This window comes from Ochotona curzoniae, unplaced genomic scaffold (genome assembly GCF_017591425.1).
Source record: "Ochotona curzoniae isolate NIBS_2020 unplaced genomic scaffold, NIBS_Ocur_1.0 scaffold_3890, whole genome shotgun sequence".
NCBI lineage: Eukaryota > Metazoa > Chordata > Mammalia > Lagomorpha > Ochotonidae > Ochotona > Ochotona curzoniae.
In genome coordinates, this window is record NW_024467115.1 from 31,356,646 (window position 1) to 31,382,505 (window position 25,860).

Here is a 25,860-nt window from a genome sequence, read left to right on the forward strand (position 1 = left end):
GCATCTTCCATTGGTTTTCCCAAGCCATTAGCAGGGAACTGAATCAGAGGTAGATTGGCAAGGACACAAACAGGTGCCCATACAATATTCTGGCATCACATGTAGCAACTTAGTCATGTACATGATGCAGTCCTATATGATGCTCTCCGAGACACAGGGAATAGTATGTACCTAGTGAATGATTCTACTCAAATGTTCCACTTCATGGCTTTATGTAAGAACTGTTTCCAAGTCACAAAAATCATTGAACTTACCTATCAGCGTTATCAAAACACAAGAGCCCATGGTAATTCAGATGTTCACAGCTGCAGGGTGGTCACCTACCTCCCCACTCTTCTCTGTCATTTGGGTGTTTGTACCCTATTCTCTAGTCTGTATGTTCTTAATTTGCTTCAACTGGGACGGGGAATAGTGCCCAATCTCAGCTCTGCTACTCATTGAAGTAATTTTCCTCTTTTTGATGTGGAATTGGTACAATTTCTCAAAAACAATGTGGCATGACTGTATTATTTTAACTTATTTGTGCTGAAGACGGTGGTTGTATGAGTCAGAAACAAGAACGTCAGTCTCCCTGACTGGAAATCACTGGAGAAATGACCACGGATACAGGATATTGGAATGATGATTAGGAAGAAAATGTTCATCAAATCGTCACAGCTCCTGTTTCCTAGACAATGAGGTTTCTTTCCTAAGGACTGGGCGCCAGGAGTCCTGGGCACACAGAAGCTGCTTGCCTCAGGTCACCATCCCACAGTTGTGCTCCTCCTTCTCAAAGACCCCATACGAGGCTGGTGTCTGGCTTCTGGCAGCCTACTGACCTTTCCCCCAGCCGTGTGTCAGCCGCAGATCCAACCTCTTTTCCTGGAGGGAATTGCACAACATCAAAGGCCTGAGTGGGCTTCTAATTTGTATGTGCTTCAGCCTCAATCTTCAAAACTTAATTGCTCACCAATCCGACAGGCCTGCTCAGGGCTAGAGTGACCTTCCTCCAAGTTTGACAAGGGAAGTTTTAAGGATTCCTTCAACTCGAAAATGCTAAATTATTTCAAATGATCAAACTTTATAAAGCTATTGCATCAAATTATTTCTAGTACATCCAACGTAGTAAAGTGTGGTACAGGAATGGGAGTACACCAGTAAAGATCCAGGAGAGATGTATATGGCTCCCTCTAAGCCAACTGATGAGCATCCAGCAGACATGAAAGAAGCAAACAGTTAGGGAACTACCAGAGACTAGCCTTAGCAGGGGGCTGATAGCACCTTCAAGGGCTATAGGATACAGGCCAGTCTGGTGAAACTGGGTCCCCAAGCATGTCATGGTTTACAGGGAAATAAAAACTTTCTTTCCTTTTGCAGCCCTTTTGATACGTGTCTGGTGCTTCTCTTTTCTAACCCAAGCAGCAGCCAACAGACCATGGAGTTTACAGGATGAAGTCCCTGAGATCTGCCTCCAGGCAATAAGAAGCAAAATGGGAGAGAGCAGACCACAGACCCAAGGGGGACCTGGAGAACACTCAGCACCAAGGACAGCTGAGTTGGCTGCTGAGACCATCACCTCCTCTCTAGGAGGAAGCCAAAGGGATCAGGGGCTGATGCTTGGCACAGTGGTTGAGACGCCACTTGAGATGTGCGACCCCATATCTGAGTGCGTGGGTTCAAGTCACGGCTCTGAACCGAATCGCAGCTTCCTGCGAATGCACACCTGGGCAGGAGCAGGTGATGGCTCAACCATGGGTGTCCCTTCCATGATTATGAGTAATCTACACTGAGTTCTGCTCTCCTGGCTTGGGTCTGACTGCTGGCTCTTGCAGGCATTTGTAAAGGAATTCAATAGCTGGAAACCTCCCTCTGCCGCTCCCTTTCTCCTCCTCTTTCGACCTTTTAAATAAATAAATAGGCAGACAAACAAATTTAAGGGTGCTGGGAGGTCATACAATGCTGGAGTAAGTGAAATAAATGCATGTATCTACCAATTTTATTATATATATTTTTATATATGATATAGATATTATAGAATATGCTATTCATTAAATATGTGTACATATTTCCTAATAAAATATACAGAAAATTGTAAGAGTTGAGAATATTGAAGAGAACGTGCAACTTCAATTTCTTCTTGAAACGGGAGTTTTCTACAGTAAGAACTGACAAATTGTGTTTGTGAAGGACCAAAGAGTGAACATGCTTGACTTTACAAACTATGCAATTTCGAGGCCGACCTTGTGGTGAAGTGGGTAATGTCCCTGACTACAGTGCCAGCATCCTATGAGACTATGAGAGCACTGGTTCATGTCTTGGCTGCTTCACTTCTGATCCAGCTCCCTGATGACAGGTTGGGAAGGGCAGGGGAGGATGGCCCGGGTCATTGAACCCCCACATTCACATGGGATAGCCAAAGGAGGCTACTGGATCCAGGATGGCTTCTGCCTGGCCTCTCACTGGCTGTTTCAGTTAGAAACTTAAGCAGTTGATAAAGGATGAATCTTTCTTTCTGTGTGAGTCTGCATCCCAAATATTTAAATAAATCTTTTTTATTAAAAAAGAATATACACAGTCTTTGTCGCTGCTGCTCAACTGTGTGGTACCACAAAAACAGTCTTAGCTCATACATACATCATGAGTATCTTCATACCCCGATAAGACTCTTTTTTAATCACTGATGTTTAAATTCCCCATAATTTTTGTATGTGACAAAAACATTCTTTACATTTTTTACCACCTAAACTATAAATACTATTATTAGCTTGAGAAACACATGTAAAAACCAGAGAGATGAGTCTTGGGCCTTCTGCCAGTAGTTTTCAGCCCCCAGATCTAGACTGACCCCCTTGGGATTTTTGTGGCGATGCTGGGCAGGTCCTGGGGCTGAGTGTGAGCTAAGGAGACAAGGCTGCCACAAGGAGGACAGCAGTCCCCAGAGCCAGAGGAGCCTCCATTAGTCCTCTGCGCTGCAAATCAGAGGTCTAACTCGGAATTTCTGCCCTTCTCCTAACCTTGAACATCCTTTCCAGCTGACTTCTCCATTCTTCATTTTCTTCATTCTGACATCTCTTCCCCAGAATTTACCCAACTCTCCAGCAAAATTCATTTTCTACCTTATGGAAAGATGAAGTCGGCTTAGTTGCACTTGCTGCAATATTCTAGATAGAGTTAATATCCGTACTTTGTCTCACACTTATTTTTCTAGAAGCACTTAGAATTTGGTTAAAGAACCTTTATTTTACACTCCATTTTTTAAAAAGAATTAAAAAATAAATTTTTATAGCAATCTGTGAATTAAGACTTTGAACCTGCAGAGGGTGCTATGAACCTATTTTAAAATAGCTTTGATTTCTAATTTAAATTCATTAGGAAGAAAATGCAAGTTGTAACTTTACTTTCTGTAATATTTTTTTTTACACAAGAGAAAAGAGAATTGAATTCTTTCTCCTTATTTTTTAAGTTTTATTATTATTATAGGAATAAATTTATTTATAATTGGAAAAAGGATAGTAGGATTATTCTTTGAAAATGCTAAGTACTTGCTTAGAGCAAATAGTGATAAATTCTAAGGCCTTTTTGTTCTATGTCTTTTCTTTCTACTTACCATACAGCATCTATTTGCCTATGAATTCCAATCATCTTCCTTGGCCATTACTGTTCTTACATCATAACCTGGATCTTTGAGGGCTGAGGAACAATCAGTTAAGGATAAAAAAAATTCGAATGAGAATCATTTCAACCTCTGTTTTGTAATAATCAGGTAAAAAAAGACTTCCTGGAATTAAGCCACAGGAACTCTGGCTTAAGTCAGAGCTGTCAACTGGCAAACAAATTTCCAGACATTTGAAATTTAATTCATTTAATTTTTCTTGTAACCAGATTAGAAAACATGATTAAGCATAGCAAGGTATTCTTTTACTAGATCAGCCAGACTTTGAATGAAGCAAAATGATGCAAAAATGTTAAAGAAGAAAGAGAGAGCCGCAGCTCCTTTTCCTCTCTTCCTTGTGGAACATGCAAGTAAAAACGGAAAGGAAAGCACTCAGCACGATTTATTTGAAATAAAAGCAAAGACCATTTTCCTTTGTTGTCCACCAAATTGTTCTGGAGCCGTATTTTACCCCAAATCCTGATCTAAATTACACCAGGCTACTCAAACACACACACACACACACACACACACACACAAATAGAAATGAAGTATTTACAACAAACATTTACAAAGAGCTCAACAAATACAAATAAAGCTTTGAGTGCACTTGTAAAGTGACTGAGTCAGAGACGTTCACAAGCCTTAGTAGGCATCTGTGTGTGTTCTGGAAGTGGGGGCAGAAAACAAAGTGATTCTACACAGAGCAAGGACTTACAAAGTGCTAATGGTGAATTTCAAGAGAAAGAAAAATTCAGTTCCTTGACATATTGAGTCTGATCATTTTAGATCACATTCCGACGCAGTAGCATTCAGGTTTTATACAGTGGTGTGAACATCACGCTGTGCTAAAAGCTTCTGAGAATTTTTGTCTTAAAATTAGTTCCAACAAAAAGAAAATATATTAGTAGAAAGGTGAGAAATTGTTTAGATGCTTTTAAGATTAGGATAGAATTCAAGAAGCAACAAATCAGAATCTCCATGAATAATATGAAAGCAAAAAAGACATTAGGGGAATTGATGCTTTGTAATAAAATGTAATTATACTTAAGCATAATGAGCAGAAGTATTTGTAGATTTCCGCATTTGCTCCTGCACATGGGTTCCTCATTATCTAAAAGAACCCCAGTAATCCTGGCTGTAACACCATAATCGTTCTCTTATTTCATTAAGACAAAGCAAAGATCAACACATTTCAGATTAAGCTTGGTACCTCAAAAAAAAACTAAATTTCCTCTTTTTATCTTACATCTTGACGTTACTCACTACAAATTTATATAAATCAGACATAATGACAATTTAACCTGAACTTCAAGCCCTATTCATCTCGTGGGAGTATTACCGTGACGTCTTTCAGAGGGCTTTGTGATTGCTCAGCCCCAAGGATAAGCCCTATAAAATGATGGGCTTTGAAATGTTGGTCAGGACAGAGTGAAGAGCAGTAGCCGGCAAGAACAGCCGAGCTCAATCAGCAGAAAGGACAGAGAACTCTTGGAGCCTTTCTTGGCGTCCCAGGACTTCAGCACCTTGGACACCTCACCAGCCCTCAGGACCGCGAAGAACACTGCTCAGCCCGGTAAGCGAAAACTTCACCTGTCTTTTTTGTGTCTACAACTATCTCAGGATGCATTCAGTTTTCTTTCCCTTGAAAAGAATTTGCGGTGTCTCTCCTTCATAAGAGCATCAAGACAAATTTCTCAGCTCACTGAGTGGGGATATAATGAATTCTTTTAATTGGAAGATGTTTTATCCTCTTGGTACTGTGCTTCATACTAAAATTTTTTTTCAAATAGTACATTCAAGTAAAGTTATTTTTCTTGTGTGTGTGTATATATATGTATGCATATATATATATACTTGACTGCAGTGCTTAGTGAGTATCTTTGTCTTTGGAGTCTTCAAATAATTTTTAAAGAAGCGAAATTTCTACTTCATAAATTGGTTAAGTGAAGTTAGAAAAGAAATAACAGCATTTAAACTTATTTCTTGAATTGATTTTCTTAGACACTAAAATTGGATGCTACAACTCTGCTGTTATTGTTCCCAGGATTGTTCCTAGTACTATAAAGTATGAAATTAGGCCTGCTAAGTACCTGGTGAAAGATGGGCAGCTGAAGAAATCCATTCCAAATTTGGATACAAACACCTGTCACCCAGAGAAATTTTCTTCAGTGAAGAGTGATACTATCCCATCTGAACTCTTCTTCCACCAAGAAAATTGCTCAGCAACACGAATAACTCTGCAGGAGACTTTAGAAGTCACTGCTAGACATGCAGCAGTGTGTGGCTTGTGACCTGTGTGGTTTAAAATGCTAACGGTGTCTTTCTCTTCAGAGGTGCAGGAATGGAAAGCAGAAACAAGCCCCAGCTCCTGGTGTTCCTGACGCTTTGCAGTGTGCTCTTCTCGCAAACCCTGGCGTGGCCTCTTTATGGAGCCCCGGCAGCTCTGAGGTAGGGCCCTTTGGGACAGTTTTTCTTGCAATTCATGCAATGAAGCATTCTCTCTTTGTCTAAATGTGAATCCTCTACTATTTTGGGCATCACAACGTTTAAAATCATGTGATATGTACATCAACCTTTCAGTTGATGTATTGAGCAACTTGTCTTCAATGTCAAGTTGACAGGTGGATTCTGGAATTGTATTGTTTTCATGAAAGACAACGTCAATGACTACAATGTCCACTTCAGATGATCACACTGATAATCACAGCAGAATGAGAAGAGCAGACTTTCCACTTATTCAGAGCCAATTCTGGATGATACTGAGCTCCTTGATTGTCAATATTCATTTTATTATGGAAAAAGCTGTTTAGTTCTCAAACTAATTTTAATTATTTTTATAAGTTCTATCGGTACATATTAATAGTGCATTAGTTTATGTTGCCAAGAAATCTTGCAATGATCATGTTGGCAAGATATGTATCTATGAAAAGGCTTTTTTTCCTTAAGGAGCAGATTTTAATATATTTGATTCAAACCTTATGTCCTCAGCTTTACTATTTTGCATGTTATGTTCCATATTCAGATTCATGGAGTATCAAATGATCAGTTTCACCTTAAAACTTTATTTTAAATCAAGTAAATGTATCCTAAGTAAGTGAACAATAAATAAAGGGTACATTAAGCTTCATATTCCCTTCAAGTTCAAAGATACCACCACATCTTAAAGGAAAGCAGTGAGTTCTTTGCCTATGTGTCCATTTCTGATTCGCTTCTTAAGGTAGACTTGTGTTCCATACAGTGAATTATTTCAGCTTGTTGTTTGTGTTTTTTGTGAAATTTCTTTAATACTGTCTACTATGTAGTATGAATAACTAAACAAAATGTGTCCCCTTGGAATGTTTTCACAGCAAGCAATGAGTGATTTTGAGCTGAAGTTTGCACCACTCACACAACCTCAGCTCTGTAGAGAAGTGCTTATTACAAACTGCCAATGACTATCTTGAAAAAAGGCTCACGTGTGGATGCTATGATGTGCTGGTGTGACGAATGCTCATGCGCCCACCAGTGCAGTCCTCTTTCACAGACAAGCACAGCTGATTTTAAGTTCCCTGCAGCATGGAACTTCCTGAGTTAACCAGAAGATCCCACAGAGTTCAATGAATTTGAGTAACTAGTCATAGATGGAGATTCTTTGGATTTGATCAGTACAGAGAAATAAATCACACTAGCATAAATCTTTGAAGCAAAACCTGGGGACCTAAAGAGAAAAGTGAATGACACTTTGCTCCTGTCAGAGATTAGGACAAAGAGAACCAATATATAAATTGCTAATAGTTTTAATATGGACAATTACATTTCTATTTTGCACAAGTTTTCTGCCTGCAATATCAACTTTAAAAAGTAAATATATTCTTGGGATGTTGTTAAGATTTGAAGACTATTGAATAATCTAGCTCTTACAAGTGATGCATCCATCTTATAAAAGTTTAAAATGTGTAATATTTATTTATGGAAGTTATATAAAATAGCCTTTGTTTTATGGAATGGTGACGGTTTTTACTATTTGTATTATTATCATTCATATAATCCATTCAGTCAGATATACTATTCTTATACTGGAATTGAGTAATACTTCTCCAAATTTTGAATATCTAATTCAAATTGTTGAATTACCTTTGGAGAAAGAAATGCACTTTGCTTCTAATGTATTTTTTTTTCCATAAAATATTGGATGACAGAATGCCACTGGAAGCAGCCAATGACCCTGATCAGGTTTCATTAAAAGCAGACACTGACATCCTGCAAAATGTGTTAGCTGAAAACGACACACCCTACTATGATGCATCCAGGTAAGTTTATTGTGGTCCAGTTTTGTTTGGAAATCTACTTTAGAACTATTCTAGTTCTAATTTTCATCTTCCTACGAGACTATTGTTGTAGCACAGCAGTACAAGCTTCCTTAATGTTATTTCATTTTTGTTTGCGAAATGTTTGCAACTTTTGATTTTCACATAGAAAGGTTTAAGAAAGAAAATCGAAGCATTCACTTACACTCTGTTATATATGATTCCAAGATCCCTGACTGTATTATTCTGGGAAAAATGACTACAAGTTGCACTCCATAATGGAGAAGGTGTCGAGGAATCAACTATTACTTTGTAAACTATTACGCTGTTCATTTATGGAACTCTTCATTTAGAGCTGCTTTCAGCACAGGACAAGTGGCTCTAGATTTAAGTCAGAGTCATAGAAGCTTTCTCATTTGAATGAAAAAGTTGGTGGGTGGCTCTAAAGTTCCACTTTTGTAAAAGAATATGAGAGAAGACATAACAATAAGTATAGCACATTTGTAAACATGACAAATTAGGATATTTTAATTACTTTTATCTTTATTCATGGTAGTGGAAATGTAGCACTATAAATAAATAGAAAAGAAATACATTTTTCACAATGTTTCTAAAAATCAATAGCTTTGAATACTCCCCTGTTGTGCAAAATGAAGTTAACTTTCAAAAACCTGTCTAGTTCCTCTGCAAAGTGTGGACCAGAGACATAGAACGTGCTTGGTAGGAGTCACTACTAAGAAACTTATCTGGGCGTCTGTTTCGATGAGAATATTTTGCACTAATAATAGCCTTTGTTGTTTAATGAGCCAGATAGTGCCCTAGAACACGGCTTGCAAATCTGTTTTCTGACTAATTTTAGAAATGCCAGACATGCTGATGGAGTCTTCACCAGCGACTTCAGTAGACTGCTGGGTCAACTCTCTGCCAAGAAGTACCTCGAGTCCCTTATTGGAAAACGCGTCAGGTAAAGATCATTTATTCTTTTTAACCAAATACATTCTAGTGACTCAATCTGCAAGTTATATAGACACTGTCAACAAGCTATCGACCTGATTCAAAATTGCTAACTATTAGATAAGGTTTATACATAAAACTATCCATATTCCTGATTAAAACGTAATAGGTTCATGAGTTAAGGTAAGAAAAGTCTCTTAGCAATATTGTATTCTTTGACTCCAGACACACTTATTTTTCTTGAGTAGCAATAGTTTGTAATGTGTAATCAAATTGAACTCAGTAAAAAATAATAAGAAATAGTATCAAGGCAAGCAAGTTTGAATGGCAATGAAAAACAGCAATACTGCTTCTTACTTCCTACTCAAATCAGTTGTTGAGGGAAACTTTTCCCCCAGTGGACAATACATGAATATTTTGGTGATGCTTCTAAGGGTTGCATTTTAGAACGAAATTTACTCTCAACGATGGAATGCAAAGTCAATATTCCCTGAGTGTTCAGAACACTTCCTAAGGGTGCCCCAATCCAGGCCAGAACATGGTAGATAATCCCCTGTTCTCTACCTATGACTTAGATTATGTTTTCTTGTAGGCTTTTTTGTGATAGAAAATAGCAAGCTTTTAGAATTTGTTTATCTGAGTTTGAGAAATGTGAGACATCGTTGCATCCACAACCTGTTGTTGAAACACTCTCCTGTTCCTATCCTTCCATTCTTAGTAATGCTGTCCTGGAAGAGCCGGTACCAGTGAAACGCCACTCAGACGCCGTCTTCACCGACAACTACACACGCCTTAGGAAGCAAATGGCTGTCAAGAAATACTTGAACTCCATCCTGAATGGGAAGAGGAGGTAAAGAAATTAGAGGACTTGCTAAAATGTGAAATCTAAATTCTTTCAAAATTCTATGTTACATAGAGAGACTAGCCTATCTCCCTGTCTTTGCACGCTATATAAAACAACGACTCTCAATGCTGACTGACATTAGCACACCTGTAAAATAAAATACTGACTTCTGGTCCTCACACAAAGTAAGTTGGCAGGGACTGTGGTCTCAGACATCACCATCTTTTCAAAGCTCTTCAGCGGATTCTATTGTGCCCCGAGAGTTAAAAATACTGGCCCTATGGTGACAAGTACTTTAAATCTGGAAACGGATTCTCTCTAGAGCAATGGTTTTGCAATGTGTGAAGTGAAGGAAATGAGAAAATTGATAATACATGAAACTCCCTGCCTATGCATCTTCAGTTCCTTTACCTTGCCAAATTCAATCATAACACATTTTGTAAATCTAGAGTCCAGAAAACACACATTTCCCCCTCTATGCAACTATCAGACACAATCCCTAGAGACCGAGGTACTCTCTTTACACCAGTTATTTTGGAGTAATTGATTAACCACAAAGATAATTATGTTGCGTGAGATAAATTATCCTCTTTGTTCTTTAAATTATAATTAACATTAATTTTAAATGCTAAAATTGAGGAATAATTCATATATAGTAATTAACCACAAAAATGGCTGATTCTTCGAGTGTGTCCTGCAGAATACTGGGAGCGATCTAGTTGTGCCGCCATCATTGTTTCCCTATTAACTTTCTCATCTAAGAGCCTCAACAAGTACAATTTTCTTTTTTCAATCTGCAGCGTTGAGGGAGAATCCCCAGGCTTTCCTGAAGAGTTAGAAAAGTGAGGAAGCTGCTCTTTGGAGAACAGTTGGTGACAACTTGCTAGTGGTGGGTATATCTGTGTATTGCTGAGTTCTCCTAATGATGTAAATAGGTAAGAGTTACACAGCATGGACGAACACCTCATCTCAGTAAGACACACTGCTACTGAGAACATCTCAACTCAGTAAGCAGCTTCAAAACCCATGCAATGTTCTCATCAGAAAAAAGATAGAATCTTCCCAGGGACAAGTTTGCATCTGAGTGGCATTTCTGTTTATTTCTTGCTTTCCTTGAGAAAAACAGAGGCGCTTAATTTATGCTCCATGAAAACAAATTCCTGAGAACCGAACCATGCTGCATTTAAGTTTAAGTTTTAAGCTTATGGTTAACTGCTAACTTCTCATTTAATTTAGGTATAGGGAAATATCACCAAATTGCAACTAGGCCTTTTATCACAAGAAATAGCAGGATATTCTGAGCATAACCTTACTCTGAAGCCTAACAAATTCCATGCAAAAAAGTCCCAGTTCGTTATTTTCATATAAATAAAGGTGATGCGAGCACCATGTCTTCAGCAGCATTCAAACATCCTCTACCCAAACATCCTCCAAGTAGACAAAACACATGCAGGCTTTTTGCATTTGATACCTGGTTTTATCTAAACTTGATACAAAATAGATTTCTTTTTGGGCTTATGTTGTGATAATGTGAACACTAGCTCACAAAGAATTATTAGTAGTATTTATATGTTACATATACTAGTTACACATTTGTAATATTTTTACTCAAAAATTCAAGGCATCATCATATCAAACGTACCAAATTTGACTCTGAGAGTTCAGAGTAGCCCTCATTTCTGGCTTTGTGTTTCCATTACAAATACTTAGCTGTGCTGTAGCATGAAAGCGGCCGTAGGTAATGTGTGAAATGGATGGCAGTGGTTATGTTCCCCTTAAGACCTTGTCACCCCAAGGTAAGCCGGAGTCCAACTCCTGACAAATCCAGATTGAACTAGCCTTGTGCTCACACATAAGGCAACTCACGGTCTTACCTCTGTGGGGTTTTCTCAGTGGTCACTTTGTCCACTCGTTCCCCTTGAATCTCCAGCAGAAGCACAAAGTCCGAAGTGCCGCCCACACCAATTCCTTAACATGGATTGTTTCAGAAAAGCAAGTGCTTGGGTCAAAATAAAAGGTTATCGCGTCAGCCTTTTGAAAAAAAATATTTACAAAATGTATTCTCCATCAGGAATATCATCAATAGCAAAATATGAAAGTCTAGTAGTCCCTCTATCCTTTACAAATTGTCACCGCATTGAGAAGACTCCATCTTCTGTTCTTTTTCTGAGGGTAGCTTGGGATAAACCCCCTGAGCACAGAACTTGTGAAATACTCATGTCTGAAACCTACAAATGGAAGTTATTCATGACTCTGAGAGAATTCTCTCATGCTCCAGCTTCCTTCTGACATACGTCTCCAGAAGATGTTATTTTGATATATCCCAGAACGTAATCCCCTACTACAGATGTTGACAAGGGACAAGAGAGATAGACATATTGTATGAGTGGATGAGTGAATGAAACTGAAATTCTATAAATAAAAACATGCTGATATTTAAGACATAAATTCTTTCTTTTTCAGAATTCTTGAAGGAAATGGATAAAATAATTACATTCTGAGTTCTACATGAATAGTTCAACAAAACAACTTCAATATCAAACCAAATAAAATATATTGTATTGTGAATGTTGTGGTTTATTTTATTCTATTGTAATAACTGTGATGTTTGCATTGTAAATATTATTTGAGGATTTGAAACATTGTCATAGCTCATAAAAGCTTGTAATTTCATATGTTGTATATTCTTTCTAACAAAAATATATTTAGTGATAACTAGAGATTAGAGTAACAACAATTCTATGAGGCTTTGGGAATGAGTAGTAATAGAACAAAATCAATGTGCATATTTATGGAGTATACTTAACAATCCAGAAGAGTAGATTACATTACCGTGTCTAAATTTGAATGTTAATCGGATTGAATGTTGTGTTAAATAAATCTCAAAATATCTATGAGAATGATAATAGCAAAGATAAAAAGATACACTTCAAAAAGAGATTCAGAAAATTTTATGCATTTGCACATTTCTAATGAAATTAAAATATCTCTAATTTGGATCAGAAGTTGCCAAAGATTTAATTCTAATCTAATAATTGCACTAAAGGGAATGCTGCCTGCTTCTGGTGTTGGAACTTCTCTTTACACTTGTACTAAGTATGTGTAAAGTGTAAACTGAATGAAACACTTTTCAATAATAAATATGTTTTTTTAATAGTCACCCAAAATGCTGCTCTGGTTATATCAGCTTCCTTCAGTGAAAGTACATTTGAAGACACAACTATTTTTCCAAAATGATTGTAAGAATTTAAATATAGAAAATAAAGATCTTTGATTACCATTGCAGATATGTCATATTGTTGTTTTTTCTAACGATTCGATGTAACTCATTTCAACTTCAAACTTGCAGGCACTGCATAGTTTTTCTAACACTTTGGGTAGTACTGTATGCATGTCACATGGAAAATGAAAGGAAAGATATAGAAAAGACAATGGGTAGTGCTAAGGGAAAAGTTAGGCTTGGCTTCATTGCTACTCCCCACCACCCCTCATTATTGCCCCCCAGCAGAAAAGGGAAAAAGATATTTTGACAGAGAAAAATGCTTCTGCAATGTAAAACGAGATTTGTTCAGACATTTTCTTCTAGATTCTAACAACGTAAAAGTGGGGGGAAAATATGAAGCTTTCTGTCTTCAAGAGCATGCAGTCTGTTGAGGGCAACGGTCAATTAACAAAATAGCCAAGAAGCTATACATTGTGCTGGAAAGTGGCCAATGCTGCAGAAAAATTAATGAAAGGAAAGTAGAAATAAAGAGTTTGAAAAGAAAGTTTTAGATGGGCTTGTAGGGAGAGGTTTCCATGAGAATGAATACAGATAGCAAGCTCAGAAATGAAGAAATCAGAAATCAGTTAGATGGCTACGTCCACCCTAAGCTCTTTCTGGTCAAAAAGTATATCAGATCTTCAGGTGTAGACATGCTTTGCATCTTAAAGAACAGAAAGGAAGCCAATTTTGTTAGAGGGAAAGAATGATGAAGATAAGTTGTTGAAGACAAAGTTAGAGTGCTTATGAAGAATCAAGTCTTGTACAACATTATAAGTTTTACTGCAACTGAGGCCTTTAATTTTCATGAGACAGTAAAGTATCAGAAACTTGATTGTCAACTGTGTCTCCCACAGGGTGGTGTTAGTGAGTGGAGTAGGTAAAAGACGGTTTGGAAAAGGCCCGAAAAAATATGGAGAGAAGTGGTGAGTAGAGGATAGAAGAGGATAGTGGAGGTATTGCATTATAATGAATTATAATTTCATTCTAATTGCATTAGAATGAAAAGTGTGTGTGGGGGATGGAAATGGCAGAGGAAAGGGGCAGAGCCAGCAATGTAATTTTTTTGTAGCAGAAACGTCAAAAACATGCTTAGTGCATTTTCTGCTGCAGCCACCCAACACCAGTCACTGGGTCACTTAGAGGTTTCTCAGGGTGGAAGGAGCTGTGAAAACCAGTACAGCCTCGTATCTGCTCTGCACCCTGTGCTTGCTCACGTGCCCTTCCTCCACAGCGTGAGGGCCCACACCAGAGGGTGCCCCCTGCTTTTGGACCTCTCAGCCTGCACAACCTTAAATTAATGATTACTGACCCAGTCTGTGAATTTGAACTTGTACTATTCTGACAACAGAGCCCTTAGGACACCTGACCACCTTGTAACAGTGATGTCAAGGCTATTACATTGGCAATTGCATTTCAATGTCAGTTTTGGAAGAAGCATTCAGAAAGTCGCTGATTCTAAAGGTGAAGAAGGGTTTGGCTCGAGTGTTGTCCTTGGGAACAGGGAAGAGCAGAAGCAATCAGCAACAGTGTCTGCATCAAAGGGGATGCATAAATCAATTCAGTGATACAGGCTTAATGATTGTCTCTTCTAGTTGCTTCTGTGTTTATGGGGAAGAAATTAAGAGTAAGGATATGTGAAACAAGTTGAAAAAATTATGAAGAATTTGTTGAGTGAGTGGGAAACTTATTAACTAGAAAAATGTTTTTCTCATGGAAAGACGGGAGATATGCGGGTTGACTTAGAAATATGGGTCAAGTGCAGCAATACAAGATTGCACTTATCATTTCGAAAGCTGAATGCAAACTAGAGATCTCATCTCAGGTGCAATATATTACTTTGTGCTTCCAGAGCATTTGCTGACCTTCCTATGCCTGAGTAATCTTTGAGATCTCCTAACCCAATAGTTATGCAATGATTTGGGTCGGATGTAAAACAGCCTACAAACCAATAAGATGGCAGATGGACCGTGCAGTTCAGCTGAGAATGCGAGAATGACGATGGGAACCAGACAGGTGCCACTGAGAGGGAAAGCAGTAACTGCAGCAGCCATACTCACCTAGCATCAGTTGCTTTCTAGCGGATTGTGTGTTGTACCACATTATCAAGCTATATTTAATAAGTAAAGCTCACCTTTTATTTGGGAGGAAAGATCCTACTGAAGCTTTGCGTCCCAACATGGTATTCTCCATTACAGGGTTCATCTGTGAGAATATATGCATACGAAAATTAACTTCAATTACAAGAATAAAAATCATGTTCCTGCATATCTCAGTTTAAAATGAGACTAAGATTGAGCTTCTAAAATAATTTTTATAAATAATGTTATATATTTGAAATTGAGACTTTATAACTTTCATAAATATGCAAAAAAAAACCCTCCCTATTCCCCTCAAAATGACACAATGCTCAGCGAGTTATTCGTTTGGTTTTTGTTTTAAGTTTATGGTTGCAGGAAAAGTCCACAAATGAGTGTCCCCCTTCTCCTTAAACATCATTAGCTTAATGGGAAAGGTAAAGAAAGCTGTCCCATGTAGGAAAGCGTAGAAGGGAGTCCTACATAGTGAAGAGATTGCCAGGGTGTATCGAGGAGTGGCTATGAACAATCTCTAACAGTGATCTGGCCTGCTGACAAGTTCAGATTTGCCTTCTGCACATGCGTGTTCTGCACAGATGTACTAGGATCTTCAAGAGGAGCACCAGAGCTCTGGAGAGAAGCCCAAATCCACCAAATGCCAGTGGTCATTGTTTACACTTCAAAATTCTTTCTGTGATTTCTGGGACAATTCACAATCTTCAATGAGTTCTGAGTCTCAGAAAAACAAGATAATATATAGAATGTCAAAAACGATCTATGATTTTTTGGTTCAATAGGGAGTTTTAGAAAAAAAATAAAGAAAAGAGATATCGTGGAAGTAATATAAGGAAATTGATTTTTATCTTTGCTAGATTATACTTCAGATGTTGTCTGTGTGCCTGCCTATTTTAATCAGGAATGAAGGCATGTAGTATACTGCATTGATTATCCCAGAATGTTCCAATGTGTTGAATTTGTCATCTTAGGACTTCCTTCTCAGGTACATGTCATCAAATTTCTGTGAAAATTTGTTATTAATGTGATAAACCAATTCTTAAAATTTTCTAGACATCCTTATGTTTCTAAGTTCTAGAGTGAGACCCTCCAGATACTTGGTTTCCTTCAATTTATGTCAAGAATGAACCTGTACTTAATGGTATCTCCCCTGTTTAACTGACACAGCTGCAAGTTTTTGAAAAGAGACAGAAGGAAAGGACCCATGAAAAGCACCTGCCTTTCCACAATCTTTTGTTAATAGCTTTCTCTTTCTGATTCTTACAGACAACATTTCTGTGGGCCTTCTCTTTCTCCGTGTGTAATTGCAAGTCTCTTACAAGAGGCATCTCCTTTTATTCTTGAACATTTCTAATTTTTTCTCCTAGACAATTGTGCTTTGGCTTTTTCTCTTTCTTGGAAACTTGCCCTGGTTTCATAATTTTGCTTCTTTATCCTTTGCTTTTCTGTTCTGTTCAGAGCCATGCATTCAATCACTTGGATATTTTGCTCACTGCTTCCTGCCCTACCTACATAATAACCTCATTTGTTTTAGAGAGAGTAAATTCACAAAGATCACACACAATTTCATTTTGTCTTTATATTTTCCTCCGTTGGGCCCAGGATACCTATCTGTAACATTTGTTAAGATACATTTCCTAGTTTATACTTTATTTCACTTTCTGTTTAAGAAACATAGACTCTTTGAAGCTATAAACTGCCACTCTAGATAAACTTGTCACAAAGTGCTTTGGGAAAAAAACTTGACCTTTTTTTTTAAAATTCTTACTCTAAAAATATTTTCACACACAAGGAAATTTTACCCATGCTCATTAACTTGAATAAATGCGAACAGAATGCCGGTTTAAAGTCACCACCTGTGTAGTAAAAAAGAAAAAAGAAAAAGCTAATCATAGAAGAGCAACCTGAAATTGGGTATGAATATTGAAGGTAAGATTCAAGCAATAGAACTGAAAAAATTGCTCCAAGTCTCAGCATTTGATGAACTGCTCATTCCTGCAGGGAATCTGCTCCTGAGAATCTAACACAAGTGGACAATAAAAGTTCTAAATAAAAGGTGATTACCAAAGCTGAGTTTCATGCAGGTGCTTTTGTAACATATTTGTACACATTATTGTAAAACATATGACGATTTCTAAATAAAGTCTTTTCTGTGAATGTTATTTACTCAATTATGCATCTTAATTGCTAATTGTTTGTAACTGGAAAGTAAGTAATGACAGGAGTCATTTGTATTGAAGTAACTGCTGTGTGGGAATACTTTAAATCGGTGAGATTTAAATGAAGGACAAATCCAAGCTGTCCAGGTGTGCACTTGCTTTAGAGAAGTAATCAGCTAGTACCAGAGTCAAGAGCTAAGAGTCTGTTACAGGACCTGGCACAGTGGTCTAGCAGCTAAAGTCCTCGCCTTGAACGTGCCAGGATCCCAAATGGGCACCAGTTCTAATTCCAGCAGCTCCACTTCCCATCCAGCTCCCTGCTTGTGGCCTGGGAAGGCAGTCAAGGACGACCCAAAGCCTTAGAACCCTGCACCTGTGTGGGAGACCTGGAGGAAGTTCCTGGCTCCTGGCTTCAGATCGGCGCAACACTGGCCGTTGCGCTCACTTGGGGAGTGAATCATCGGGCAGAAGTTCTTCCTCTCTATCTCTCCTTCTCTCTGTACATCTGACTTTGCAATAAAAATAAATGAATCTTTTAAAAAAGAGAGAGAGAGAGAGAGTCTGTTGGGGAGCCCTGGAAAACATCTCCCCAGTGCAACCCAAGCATCCATGGCTTTTAGACATGTAAGTGACAGGCTGATGCAACTGCCTGCCTACTTCCTCCTTGCCTGTTTCAGTTTGCAAGTTACTATGAAACAGAACAGAAATCCTTTTTTCTACTGAATCAAAGAACCATATAGACATCAGTCTCGCTGTCTGGAATGCAAAAGACTGCCTTTGCCTCAAAACATTGACATGAAGGTTTTGGAACTGCACGGACCGGGAAACAAGATGAACTCTTCCAGGAATCAAACATTAGGGGTATTAAAGTGGGAGACTGTTTTCAGCAGGGCTTCTTCCCCAGGGCTGCTGTGCAATCCAGGAGGTGCCCTAGAGAGCGTTCCTATTTGGTCTCTCTCTGCAGTGACCTTTCCTGTGGTCTCGTCACCGGCAAGGGAGCAGCGCCTCTCCTCCAAAGGGGATTCAACAGACACAAGGGCTGGCCTCTTCTTTACTCAGCTCCAGCATCAAAGGGTAGCAGGTGCTTAGGAGTCAGACCCACAGGGAAAATTGGGAGCAGAAATAGCCCGCCCTGTTTCTGGTGTCGCTAAAAGAGTGAGTATTGACTCCTGGTGTTTATTTTGCCCAGATTCATGGCTACAAATGCAAGCATTCACACACTAGATTCCCAACCCATGCTTAGATTTCCCATGTTTCGTCAGCCATTTCTCATGCACAAAGGAATCACAGCATAAAATCTGAATGAATGAATTATATGCAAGTTCATACGTGAATCTTTGAACTGAGCACAGATAAAAATGAATTCATTTGCAAATTTTGACCATAATTTGGGGCATAATTACTTTGGAATTTGGATTCTTGATAATAATTCATTCTGCTCCATATCGTGTCAATGAACACATTTTAATTCAAAAATTTGCAAAAGGTGACCCAAATGCTAAAGCCTCTGCCACCCATATGGGAGTCCTGAATTAGACTCTAGGCTCCTGACTTTGCTATGGGCCAGTTACAGCTAGGATACCATCTGGGGGGTGACCTAGCAGATAAAGCATCTCTCTCTCTCTCTCTCTCTCTCTCTCTCTCTGTCTCTGTCTCTCTCTCTCTCTAGTGTGCTCTTTCTCTTTCTCTCTCTCTACCTTCCTCTCTCTCATGCTGCCTTTTAAATAAATAAATAGCTTAAAATTTTACAGAAAATATATGAATAGAACGTTAAAACCATTTAACTGTGTTTGTCTATAGCCAAAAGCACAACATTCTCATTAATAGTGTAGAACACTGAATTTCTGCTGGATTCCAAATTCTCTATGCTGATACAGTAGCTTAGGAATTAGTTTATTGCTATTGTATCTTTTCAAATTGTTTCTTTGTTTATCTTCTCAGTTGATCGATGTCAATCCTCAAAAAAAAAAAGCAAAACAAAAAGAATGGAGATCCAATAAAAGGGAGATAACAAAATTAAAAGAAATTGGGAAAAACTGCAAAAACTGGATTTTCATCGCCACTACAAGCCTCCCTGTCTGCCTCTACTAATATTTGAAGCTATCCAAATATATAATATTAAACATAGACCTGCACCCCGAATATGTAAACTACAGTTGGCTTAGTCTGCTGACTACACTGGAAATTCCAGATCCCAACAGAAAGTGGAGGTGGGAGACACAGCTCAACCTGACACTGGATGACTGTGTGTGGAAGGGTGGAGAGGGTTGTGCAGACTGCAGCTCATTTGGCTTCTCACAGTTTCCTGCCTGAGTCACTTAAATTCATCCTTCTGTCTTCTGAGGTGTCTCTGAATTATGAATAGCATGGCCATCTTCCCGCACACAGGAGTGCTGAGGATCTGCCAGGCTGTTTTGCCCTGAGATCTTATGAGTCTCAAATGGAAGTAACCTCAAGTTAGCATCAATGCATAAAGATTCACATACTCTGGTACCATAGAGACTGGTGGGAGTTTCGATTCATTGAATATGGAATCTTTTTCACAAAAGAAGTGCTATCACTATCTAAGACGCATGTTATTGATCAAACAAGCAAACACTTTGGGGCAAACTTGGATCATAAAGGTTATTTTGTGGTGTCTGTTTCAAGCCTTGGCTCCTCTACTTGCTGTCTAGCTTCCTGCTAATGCACACCGTGGGAGGCAGGAGACAATGCCACAAGTATTGGGCCTTCCCATCCTCATGGGAGACCAAGTGGAGTCCCGTTCTCCCGACCACAATGTGGCCTGCAAGCTGCTGTGGACATCTGGAGGGCGAAGCAAAAGACAAAACATCTTTCAGTCTGTCCCTTTCTATTTTCTCCCTCTATCTTTAAAATATAATGAAAGTGAGATGAATTTTCAAAAGTTTTAAAAATACAAAACCTTCGACATATGCTTAACCTAGATTCACCAATTACTTGCCTGATTTTCTTTTCTTTTTCTGTTTTTCAGTGCTGTATGAGATGGTATCACTTTACCTACAGATACTTAGGCGTATGTTTCCCAGGATACGGGATATTCAAATGTAACTATTCAGCAATTGTTAAAATTAGAAATTTAGTAGCACACGAAGTGTTTATCTCATCCACAGCTTATGTTTTAATTCTCTCTTGTGCTCCCAGCAACTTGATTTTAGGGTTATTCTGGTGAACTTGTCCCAGGCCAAGAATCCAAAGCAGAATCATGCAGTTTTAATCTCCTTGAATCTCGGGTAATTTTTTGACATTTTATTGTTTTATTGATCTTTGTTTAAAAATGCAGGGTAACTAGTTTGTAGAATGTCCGTCTATTTGGTTTGTCAGATATGTCTCATGATTAGATTCATGCTTGAATTTTCGAACTAGTAATCCCTTTTCTTTCTTTTTTTTAAGATTTATTTATTTTTATTACAAAGTCAGATATACAGAGATGAGCAGAGACAGAGAGGAAGATCTTCCGTCCAATGATTCACTGCCCAAGTGAGCGCAACGGCCGATGCTATGCCGATCTGAAGCCAGGAGCCAGGAACTTCCTCCAGGTCTCCCACACGGGTGCAGGGTCCCAAAGCTTTGGGCCGTCCTCGACTGCTTTCCCAGGCCACAAGCAGGGAGCTGGATGGGAAGTGGAGCTGCCGGGATTAGAACTGGTGCCCATTTGGGATCCTGGCACATTCAAGGAGAGGACTTTAGCTGCTAGACCACGCTGCCGGGCCCACCAGTAATCCCTTTTCTGAGTCTACACTTAAAATGAAAGAAATGAAATCAGCACTTTGTAGAAACATCTGCACATTCTTTCAATCTTATTCACAATCACCCAGATACAGAAACAACGTACATGCCCAGCCCCAATGACTGGGTAAAGAGAGTGTGGTTATTTACATATAATCCAGTTTATATATATTGTATATAATCAGTTATTTATATATAATCCAGTTTTAAAACAGGAAATTTAGTATTTTGTGATGCCCTGCTCGAAACTGAAAGATATTTTGTTAGGTGAAAGAAGCCAGATACTGCATGATCTATTACTTGTTACATCTTAAAAAGGAAAGAAAGAAAATTTAAAAAGGAGAAGAAAGAAAACACAAGTCACATAGAAACAGAACATTAGGATGACTGTCAGACATGTCAGGGAGTGGCAGGATCAAGGCAAGGGATGGGAGACTGAAGCTCCAAGGTTACAAGGTTGCAGCTCCCAGGATCATCCGCAGGGCCCTGAGTATCTGCAGACCTCACCCGCAGCATGAGCCTTAGCTCACAATACTGTAGTCGATTCTGGGCATTTTCTGAAAGTGGATTCTAGATTCTCTTCTCATACACACACTTTCGAAGGTCATTATGTGAGATAATGGCTATGTCAATTGTTTACCTGCAGGAATCATTATCTAACTATAATTGTGGATGTCAAAACATCGTGGTTGCTCATTAACTTTGTATCATTAGAATAAGCAAAAAGCACGTGCTCCAAACCCACAGTAAACTTTCACATGGAAGAGACATAGAGGAAGACCAAACAAGTCGGGGAGAGCTGGAGCCACTGCCGCTCTCCAACCCCGGACTGCAGACCCCGGTCGCAGAAGAAAACAAGTCAGCCCTTGTCTGCATCCACAAGCACGCACCCACAAAATGGTCTAAGCAGTACCCCGGGGAGGGTCCTAAAACAGGAGGCCACTAAAAATAAGAAGTGTGTGTGTGTGTGTGCGTGTGTGTACCATGGCAATTTTTCATTGTTTGACGGCGAGGGTCTTTTTGGGTGAATACCTACTGGTTAGTTTAATAGCTATTCAAAAGATTTGAAATGGCAAATTTCTAAATCAGCACCAATAATAATATAAAAATTAATATTTAGAAACAGTATATAAAACCATGTGTGTGTGATTATGCAGCTATCATGTTACACTTGAAGCTAATCTCATCTTAGAGAATTACACTGAAGAGTTTTTGTTCTGATAATCATCTTTAAATTATCCTCATTTGTATCTTTGCAAAGCTGAGAAAAACTGCAGTATAGATATTTTGAATAAAACTAAATAAAATAATATTTGAATATTTTTGTCCATTGTAGATGTGTGTGTAATAAAATTACTCACATAAGAAAAGATAATGATGCCTAAAGGGAACATAAATATTGCAGTTCATAAGTAATTACACTCCCAACTGTGCATGGAACTGGCTCATCACATTCATGGCTAGCAGTTCACGCACTAAAATTCCCCACATATCCTCCAAGCTATGGACCATTTTTAATGTTGTCAATATGACAAGTTTTGAAATTTATTTGAGAAGCAGCGAGACGAAGAAGGTGACACACAGAGAGAAACAGATAGCTTAAGAAAGCTCTCCGCTGGGTCACTCACAGATGCTCACAAAAGCCGGAACTGGTCCTCAGTGAAAATAGGAAACAGGATGTTAGTCCAGATGCCCCAGATGAGAGGCACTTCTCCACCAGCTGAGCCATCACCTGCTGCCTCCCACGGGCTTCACTGGCAAACGGCAGGAGCTGAGAATGGAACCCAGGAACCTCAATGTAGGATGCGGTGTCTGAACAGGACTCAGCCCCTAGGCCAAAGCCTGCATCCAGCACAACAATTCATGTCAGTAAGAATTTAGGTGACTCTCCCTCTCATAATGCTGCCTTCTAAGTAAACAAATAAATTGTTTTAAGAGACAGAGGAAGTGTAGCAGATTGAGCCAGCGGTGACTCCGGCATCCCACATGGTCACATTTCCATCCAGCCCTCTCCACTTCTAGTCTAGCTTCCTGTGAATTTGCCTTGGAAAGCAGCAGATGGCCCAATATTGGGACCCTCCCCACATGCTCATGGTTCCTTCTCTGCTTTGACCTTGAGGCCATTGGTGGTGTGAACCAGTAGATGAAAGTTTTCTCTCTCTTTCTCTCTCTCTCTCTCTCTCTCGTTCTAAAACTCACATAAATAAATCTTTGGCTGGTATTGTAGCATAGTAGAATGAGCTTCCACCTACAGAGCTGGCAAACCATATGGGAGCCGATTTGAGTCCTGGTTGTTCCACTTCTGATCCAGCCCCATACTAATGTCCTTGGGAAAGAAGCAGAGGATGGCCCAAGTTTCTTGTGAGATCAAGAGAAAACTGACTCCTGGCTGACCCCTGGCTTTGTACCAGCCCAGCTGTGGCCATTGTGGCATTTTGGGAGTAAATCAGTGGGTGAAATCTCTCCCTCTTTTTGTCTCTCTTTCTCTCTCTCTTCCTTCTCTCTATGATTCTGCCTTTCATGTAAAAATAAATATCTCTTTAAAATAAATGAAAATAGGGCCCTACACGATAGTGTAGTGGTTTAAGTCCTCTCCTTGCACACGCCAGGATCCCATATGGTTACCGGTTCTAATCCCGGCGGCCCTGCTTTCCATCTAGCTCCCTGCTTGTGGCCTGGGAAAGCAGTCGAGGATGGCCCAAGGCCTTGGGACCCTGTAGCCGCATGGGAGACACAGAAGAGCTCCTGGCTTCAGATTGCTCAGCTCCAGTCATTGCAGTCACTTGGGGAGTGAACCATGGGATAGAAGATCTTCCTCTCTGTCTCTCCTCCTCTGTATATCCACCTTTCCAATAAAAATAAATAAATCTTTTAAATAAACAAATAAATGAAAATAAATGAATAAATCTTAGAAAGAAAAGAACTTAGATAAATCTAGTTGATTTGTATGTAGGAAATCATACAACAACTGACATGGAGTGATGATATAGTGTAAAACCTGAAATGTTAAGAAGGTAGAATGTTCTGTACTTTCAACACACAGTATAACCAAAATAAAGCTATGGTTCAAATTGTCAAGTAAGTGGCTATTAGACTCTACCTTCATTAAGTTTTCAATCCCTGTTTGAGAGCCCAGAACCCGCAGGCTGCCTAGAGCCGTGCTATAGCAGAACCCTGTCAGCTATTTCACTTGTATCCCAAGGGTCAGATAGAAGAGATAATGCTGATTTTCTTTCCAAAGTCCACGGCCTTACAACTGCGAATGGTGTCTCAATCCATTCCTGAGAGCTACAGACCTTGTATTAAGTGTTGAAATAAAACATGGGAAGATTGAAAATCTTCAGTCCCACATTGTAGGCTGACAAATTAAAAGCCACTTGTTTTCGAATTTTCTAAGACTAGATTAAAATGATCGGCTGCACCAGAAATCGTAGTTTTACCTCTGAAATCTGATTCATGAAAATAAATGTTACACTAGTGTGTAAGCTCTGTGATAACAGGATTTTGTTTTCTTTTTTTTTTTAATGTAGTTTGCTCATTATTATATTTCAAGATCTATAGTAATAGCTGGTATAGAGCTGTTAGGTAAATACTGATAGAAAGAATAGCAGAAGAAAGATAGATTAGAAATAAGGAAATTGCTGCCTGTCATGCAGCATCCTATGCGGTGCCCTTTGGGATCCCAGCTGCTCCACTTACAATTCAGCTCTCTGCTAGTGCACCTAGCAAAGCAGTGGAAGAAGGCCTAAGTGGTAGGACCCTTGAACTCATATGGAAAACCCAGAAAGAAGCTCTCCAGATTCTTGTGACCAATTGAGGAGTGAACCAGTAGATGGAAAATCTCTTTCTCAGTTTGTTTTTGTCTTCCCCCCTCTCTTGTAATTCTGTCTTTCAAACAATTTTTTAAAGTCTTTATACATATGTAAACACATATATGTAAATATTCATTTATTTTAATTGGAAAGCCTGAGTTACGGAAGAAAAGGAGAGACAAAGATCTTCCATCAGCAGGTTCACTCTCCTAAATGGTTGCAATGACCAGCACCTGGCCAGTTCGAAGCTAGAAGGCAGGAGCTTTTCCAGCTCTCCCACGTGGGTGCAAGTCCCTAAGGCTTTGGATCATCCTCTGCTGCTTTCCCATGCCATAAGCCAGGAGCTGGATTGGGAAATGGAGCAGCTGGGACACGAGTCAGCGCCCAGATGGAATTCTGGTGCTGCAGATGAAGTATTAACCTGTTAGACCATTGCACCGGCCCTAAGACTTTCTTTTTTAAGTCAAAAGAGTTTTTTTTAAGACATATAGTACATAAGCCAACTAATATGGGATACGTTGGATACAGAACTTATAGAAACAGGAAATGCAATTTTACCTAAAAAGGAACGTTTGACACAGTTTAGTAAATTTCATTCATTACAAGATGATAGTTCTGCTTAATGGACAACAATATGAACTTAACACAGCTGAACTGAAAAAAATACAAAGACAACAACATAACAATCCTACAGTCTCTGAGAAAGTCACACTAAACTTGCGAAGCTTGAATCAGGCCAGAAATGTACATCAACTTCTTAAAAGCTGTTGCAAAGAAATCATCATCCTGCGTCACAAGTTGTATCTCACCCCAAGGGTTTTGATCACGAAACTGAATTACTGAATTCCTTCTCTTCTCCTTTCCTGGAGTCCAAAGTCCTCTAAGAACAAGGAGAATTTCAACAAAACAATGATCTGGCTGAGTTTGACAATTTCATCAAATTTCTATGTTGACGAATGTGCTATTTCCTATTTCCTGCCAATTTTCGGGGTTACTTTGAATTCCTTTATGGGATTCTCCTAGCCACAATTCTGAAAAATTCTCTGTGGGAGAAAAACAAGATGACAGG

The 25,860-nt window shown here is 39.0% G+C and overlaps 1 protein-coding gene across 2 annotated transcripts; it reads left to right on the plus strand.

The window, feature by feature from the left end:
- Positions 1–5,050: 5,050 nt before the first annotated feature.
- On the plus strand, positions 5,051–12,997 carry LOC121146098 (vasoactive intestinal peptide). Of its 2 annotated transcripts, none has more exons than XM_040965384.1 (7): positions 5,051–5,207; positions 5,966–6,082; positions 7,813–7,923; positions 8,780–8,884; positions 9,593–9,724; positions 10,519–10,607; positions 12,182–12,997. In XM_040965384.1, exons 2-6 carry the CDS (start codon positions 5,976–5,978, stop codon positions 10,562–10,564), a joined length of 501 nt encoding a protein of 166 aa, XP_040821318.1. In that variant the 5' UTR covers positions 5,051–5,207; positions 5,966–5,975; the 3' UTR covers positions 10,565–10,607; positions 12,182–12,997. The 2 variants fall into 2 exon arrangements, with proteins under 2 accessions (XP_040821318.1, XP_040821321.1); XM_040965387.1 differs by having other exon boundaries at positions 5,055–5,207; positions 7,801–7,923.
- Positions 12,998–25,860: the final 12,863 nt, after the last annotated feature.

Coding starts and splice junctions, on each gene's coding strand:
- LOC121146098 (XM_040965387.1), top strand. CDS start 5,976: ATGGAAAGCAGAAACAAGCCCCAGCTCCTGGTGTTCCTGACGCTTTGC. Junction 6,083..7,800: donor GGAGCCCCGGCAGCTCTGAG/GTAGGGCCCTTT, acceptor TTTCCATAAAAT/ATTGGATGACAGAATGCCAC. Junction 8,885..9,592: donor CTTATTGGAAAACGCGTCAG/GTAAAGATCATT, acceptor TTCCATTCTTAG/TAATGCTGTCCTGGAAGAGC.